The 6,277-nt window shown below is 58.4% G+C and overlaps 1 protein-coding gene across 1 annotated transcript; it reads left to right on the top strand.

The window, feature by feature from the left end:
* The first annotated feature begins 2,771 nt into the window (after positions 1–2,771).
* CLDN3 (claudin 3) lies at positions 2,772–4,161 on the top strand. Its single transcript, XM_004587003.2, has one exon. It carries the CDS (start codon positions 3,081–3,083, stop codon positions 3,741–3,743), a length of 663 nt encoding a protein of 220 aa, XP_004587060.1. The 5' UTR covers positions 2,772–3,080; the 3' UTR covers positions 3,744–4,161.
* The last annotated feature ends 2,116 nt before the right edge of the window (positions 4,162–6,277 follow it).

The following is a 6,277-nucleotide window of genomic DNA, read 5'->3' as shown; positions in this document are numbered from 1 at the left end:
TCACCACCGCCAACACTTCTTTCTTCCTTTTTTCTTTTTATGAAAGCCACTTTAGAAACTGGTGCTATGGTCACCACTGTGGTATCAACATCCCCTATGGGTGCTGGTTCATGTCCGGGCTGCTCCACTTCGCATCTAGTTTCCTGTTAATGGCCTGGGAACACAGCAAACAATGGTCCAAACTCTTGGACTCCTACACCCACGCGGGACACTCCAAGGCTCCTGGTTTCCGACCAGTCCCACCTCTAACTATTGTAGCCTTTGGGGAGTGAACCAGCAGGTGGAAGTGCTCTCTGTCACTCCACCTTTCAAACAAAGTAAATATACCTAAAATAAAACGCCTCTCAAGCTAAGATGAGTTGATATCTCCTTTTGATTTGTATTGCCATGGCCTATTTCTAATTGAAATTTTTTGTTCTGTTTTTCACTGGGTTGTACGCACCATGGTCAGTATTGAGTAAAAAGTTGATGGGGCTGTGTTTGCTCAGAGTCAATGCTATTTGCTGAGTCCGTGAAGTTTGGCCCCTGGGCTTCAAGTCCTCTGTCCTGCTACTCTTTGCCTCTAGTCGAGGGCACCTCCCGCAGGCTCAGAACCAAGCCACTGCTGAGTGCTGGCAGTAGAACCATGCCCATTTCACAGGCAGGGAAAACTGAGGCTCCGTGGGGCGGAGGGACTGACCCAAAGTCTCACCTGTGAGAGTGCAGCCAGACTCAGACCTGTGCAGGACCAGCCTCACCATACACCCCTGCTCCTTCCAGGGCTCCTACCTCTAGCCCTGTGCTTGTCACTGCGAAGTGAGTCACACGGACATAATTTTGCTCATTTTACAGGAGAGGAAAATGAGGCTAAGGGAGGTCATATGACTTGCAAGATCTAGAATTCAGGAACCCTAGAGGAGGCCCAGCCCTTGGCTGGAGCACCTGACCCCAGCCAGCATCTCCCTGCCCACCCCACTACCCCACCACACACACACACACACACACACACACACACACACACACACACACACACAGGCCAGCCATGCCATATCCACCTTTCCCTGGCTCAGGGCCACCCGAGATAGGATCCTGGCTACATAAACTTCCTCCAGGACTGCCCACACCCAACACCAGCTAGACCCTTTGGCCTGGCACTCCCAACCCCACCCAGCAGTCCCAGCCCAAGGCCTTTGCCCCTATAGAAAGTGGGTCCCTCTGGCTCTGTTTACCTTCCTCTTCTAGCTCCCCAGGGCTTGGGCAAGCTGCACGCCTGTGTTTGGCAAAGCAGGAAGCCACTCAGCAGGACAGCTATGTAGGCCTGGGCAGACCAGGTTGGAGAAGATGAGCAAGTGACAGCTTTCCTCATTCACGGCATTAAATCGATTCTCCCTGGGCCACACAGCACCAGTGAGCTAAACAGACCAAATCCTCACCCATTTCAGAGACATTCTGGAGTTGGTAGACTGTGTGTGTGTGTGTAAGAGAGAGAGACAATCAAAAATATACAGGGGGCAGGCACACGCTACAGCCGCAAAGTCATCCACTTAGGAGCCCGGCATCCAACATCAGAGTGCCTGGTCCCAGCTACTCCATTTCCCAATCCAGCTCCCCGCTGATGTGTCCCCCAGGGGACACAGTAAGCAATGACGCAACCTTTGGGTCCCTGCCACCCATGCGGTAGACTCAGATCTCAGGTTAAATTCCAGGTTCACTTGCTTTCTCTCTCTCCCACCTTCTTTCAAGTGAGATGAAAAGGCACACTAACTTGTAAATAATGTAAAAAAAAAAAAATGGAAATACACAGGAAATGGATGGAGTGTGTCTCACAGGCAAAGGGACCTGGCCATGGCAGGTGTTGTGTGTGGGAGCCCAGGAGCCTGAAGGCAGCAACACACAGCACACAAGCACTGGGAATAGTAGGGGGGGGGGACCAGACGCGTGGAAACTCCTAGGCTAATTCCGAAAGGCTCAGAGCCAGGTGCGGGAGCCAGGACCCGGTGGAAAACATTTCTGACCTTCCCATTTTCAGTCTATCAAACTTCTTTCATCACCACTTCATCAACGTGGACCCCGACCCTGAACCGAGGTACCCCTGAGGGATGGGGGAACAGGCTCCCTGAGAGGAGGGGACTCCTTGAGGTAGAAGAGGGGCAGGGGGCTGCGGCTTTCTGGGACCAGTTCAGCTAAAGGCATCCAGGCTGGCTGCCAGCGCTAGGAGCAGCAGGGGGCTGGGGAGGAATTTGGGCTCCCTTCTGTACCTCCTGCCCGCCGCCCCCCAGGCCTGGGGACCCTTGCAGCCCGACCTCGGTTGCCAGACCCAGCTTCCCCCGGAATTGGACGATGCCCAACAGCTTGGCGGAGACCCGACCGGCAGGCGCCAGTTGCGCGCATCTCAGAGGCGAGAGGGACCTGGGCAGGTGCAGCTCCCCTTGGCGGAGCCCAGCCCACTCGTCCCAGCAGCTGTGGCCACGCCCTCTCTTTCTCTCTGGGCGCTCAGGGGCCCGGCTGTCCAAAGCAGTTGGCGGCGCCCCCCAGGCCCACACCGCCAGCGCCAGAGGCGCCGAAATGCCTCGAGGAGTGTAGAGGGCGGGGTGGGAAGGGGCAGTTTCTGATTTGCACTTCAAGTCGTTCAAGTTCTGAGCTAAAGAGGGACGCGGAGGTGGGGGATGGATGGGGAGGGGCAGACTCCGCCCTCCTCTAACAGCCCCCACCCCCAGCACCCGGGAGCACGTCGCCACTCGCCGCCAAGTCCTTCCCTCCCTGGGTGCAAGGTGAAGGTGGGAGGGGGCCACGTCACTGTCCCCAGGCCCGACTCCGCCCCTCCCGCCCCCGGCGCGCCGCTGGGGCAATGAGCTAAGTCTAACCGGCCCCAGCGCACCGAGCCAGAAGCAGGTGCAGGCGCAGTCGCGGCGCCGGGGTTCGTGGCCGAGCCGTTAGCGGCCGCCGTCGTCTGTGAATCCGTCCATCCAGCCGCAGTCCTTCCTCGGGTTCGCGCACCCGCCCGCAACTGACCCCGGCCAGGCCCAGCGGCCCCGGCACCCTCGTCTCTCCAGCTCCCGGAGGCGGCTGGTGCGGAACCGGCCGGCACAACCGCAGCAGCCATGTCTATGGGCCTGGAGATCACCGGCACGTCGCTGGCCGTGCTGGGCTGGATAGGTTCTATCGTGTGCTGCGCGCTGCCCATGTGGCGCGTGTCGGCCTTTATCGGCAGCAGCATCATCACGGCACAGATCATCTGGGAAGGCCTATGGATGAACTGCGTGGTGCAGAGCACCGGGCAAATGCAGTGCAAGGTGTACGACTCGCTGCTGGCGCTGCCGCAGGACCTGCAGGCGGCCCGCGCGCTCATCGTCGTGGCCATCCTGGTGGCCGCCTTCGGGCTCTTCGTGGCGCTCGTGGGCGCCCAGTGCACCAACTGCGTGCAGGACGAGACGACCAAAGCCAAGATCACCATCGTGGCGGGCGTACTCTTCCTGTTGGCCGCGCTGCTCACCCTCGTGCCCGTGTCCTGGTCGGCCAACACCATCATCCAGGACTTCTATAACGCCCTGGTGCCCGAATCGCAGAAACGCGAAATGGGCGCCGCTCTCTACGTGGGCTGGGCCGCCGCGGCGCTGCAACTGCTGGGAGGTGCACTGCTCTGCTGTTCCTGTCCGCCGCGCGACAAGTACGCGCCCACCAAGGTCGTCTACTCGGCGCCGCGCTCCACCGGGCCCGCCACTACCACCATGGGCACCGCCTACGACCGCAAGGACTACGTCTGAGCCGATGGGCGCGCGGGGAAAGCCCCTCCAACCTCAACCTCAACAGCCACCACCACCGGGAACTGGAGTGTCCACTAAGTCCTCCGCCCCGGCAGCCTCGCGTTCGAGACCCTGCCGCCCCGACGGCGCCTTCTCCCCTTCGCCACTTGCCACCGCCTCTACGGGGCGCGGGAAGCCGGACTGCTGGGGAGGTGCGGGCGGTGGGGAGAGTCAGGGTTCGACCCGCGTGGACAGTATACCCCAGCTCCGCTCTCCTGCCCGCTGCTGGGTGACAACCGCCGCTACTTGCCCGCTCATGGAGGCTCCCTTGTCCTCCACCCCCACTCCAAAAGCCCGCCGTTGCTTTGGGTCCCTGGGACACGGGCAGCCAGGAACCGGGCCACTTGATGTTTTTCAATAAAAGCCGTTTGTTTTTGCAGTGGCTGGCGCCTCCTTGTCCTAAAGCTCCCCCCGCCCGGGAGGAGGGGGTGATCAGCCTTGACTGGACCCCACCACCCATACGGCACCCCCAACTTGGATGCAGCTTAGCTGAGACCTAGGGTCTGCCGGCAGGCAGCGGGAAAACCCGGCCTTAAGCTCCGTGCGCCCCGCAGGGCTGGGGGAGGGGTCTTTGGCTTACTGACTGTGAAGTCCAACGGAGCCTGGGGCGGCGGGTGTTTCCCGCTGCCCACCCGGAGGAGGTGTGGGGCAGGTGGCAGGTAGCCGCCCACCCCGTGCTCTTGGTTGGGGCTTGGAGCACCCGTTGACGCCCCCAGTGTCCCCACACAATCTACACGGGAGTTCTCATTCCCAGGCCGGGAAAAGGAAACAAAGGAAGACCTAATGTGTGGCTCCTAGAGCAGTTCGGAGAACGCTCACCTGGCCTGGGAAATAAGAAAGGGACCCCATCTTCCAGGGACCCTCAAGAGAGAGGAGGGAAGGAGGGAGAGAGGCCACAGACTCTGTATCTCAAGGGGCCTTGGGGGAGGTCTGTGGTGGGCTCCTGGTGGGTGGGAGTGGCGCTGAGGCCACAGGCCAAGCCGTGGAGGGTCGTGGATGTGGAGCAGCACTCAAACCTCACTCTGAGCATTGGGGATTCTCGAAGAGAGTGCGTGGAAGACCAAGCATAGCTCTCCATCTGGGCTGACAGGTGCTGGCTACAAGGCAGGGGCAGCCGGTAGGGATGGGCAGAGGGAGAGCGAGGGGATAATCCAGAGCGGCCCCAGTGATGGGCACTGCTCATAACTCGAGCCCGGGTTCCTAGGGGGGAAATGATGGATTCTTACTTAAAAAAAAAAATAGTTGGGGGCCCAGTGCCCTAACCCTCCACCTGTGGCACCAGCATGCAATAGGGGAGGCTGTTTGGTTCCACTTCCCTGCTAATGCACACGGGAAAGCAATGGAGAATGGTCCTTGGGTCCCTGCGCTACCGTGGGAGACCCAGAAGAAGCTCTTGGTGTTAGGACAGGCTTAGCTCCAGCCATTGAAGCCATTTGAGGAATGAACCAATGGATAGAACATCTCTCTCTCTCTGTTACTACCTTTCCAATAAAAATATATTTTTAAAAGTTATTTGAGGGCCCGGCGGCAAGGCCCAGCGGCTAAAGTCCTTTCCTTGAACGCAACGGGATCCCATATGGGCGCCGGTTCTAATCCCAGCTGCTCCACTTCCCATCCAGCTCCCTGCTTGTGGCCTGGGAAAGTAGTTGAGGATGGCCCAAAGCTTTGGGACCCTGCACCCGCATGGGAGACCTGGAAGACGTTCCTGGTTCCCGGCTTCGGATTGGCACAGTACCGGCCCGTTGCGGTCACTTGGGGAGTGAATCATCGAATGGAAGATCTTCCTCTCTGTCTCTCCTCCTCTCTGTATATCTGACTTTGTAATAAAAGTAAATAAATCTTAAAAAAAAATAAAATAAATAAATAAATAAATAAAAGTTATTTGAGAGGTAGACCAACAAAAAGAGCTTTGCTGTACTGGTTCAATCCTCAAATGCCTGCAATGCTCAGGTCTAAGCTGAGAGACCCAAGCCAGGAGTTTGGAATTCCATCCAGGTCTCCCACCTTGAGGGTGCAGGAACCCCAACAGCTTGAGCTCTCACCTGTTACCTCAATAGGGAGTGTGGGTGCTAGGTTGTTTGGGCCAAACGCCCATCTCTGGATTGCACTGTGAGAAGATGGGAGTCTGGAGAGCTGCGGCGGGGTGGGGGGGGGAAGTCCAGAAGGAGGCAGGGGGGAAGTCCAGAAGGAGGCAAGCCGGAAGTCGGAGGCTGTACCTACAGTTTGGCGGGGAGTCGTTAAACGTACACATGGCAAGCGAAACCAGGGGATGGGGTGAGGTCAACATCGAAACCAAAAGGGAAAGAGAACGGGAAGGAGACCACAAGAATGACCACAGGGGTAGCTGCAACAGAAGGGCCACTGGTGGCCTTGGCTAAGACCTGGGGACAGAAAACCATGGTGGGGAAAGAGTGAGCATAAGGTGATAAGACAAAAGTAGAGCCTGTGGGCCACGTGTCCCCAAAGGGCTCCAGGGCCAAGCCAGACACTTGAGG

Source organism: Ochotona princeps, chromosome 24 (genome assembly GCF_030435755.1).
Source record: "Ochotona princeps isolate mOchPri1 chromosome 24, mOchPri1.hap1, whole genome shotgun sequence".
NCBI lineage: Eukaryota > Metazoa > Chordata > Mammalia > Lagomorpha > Ochotonidae > Ochotona > Ochotona princeps.
Note: the sequence above shows the minus strand (reverse complement) of the source record. Positions and strands in the feature narration are given on the sequence as shown.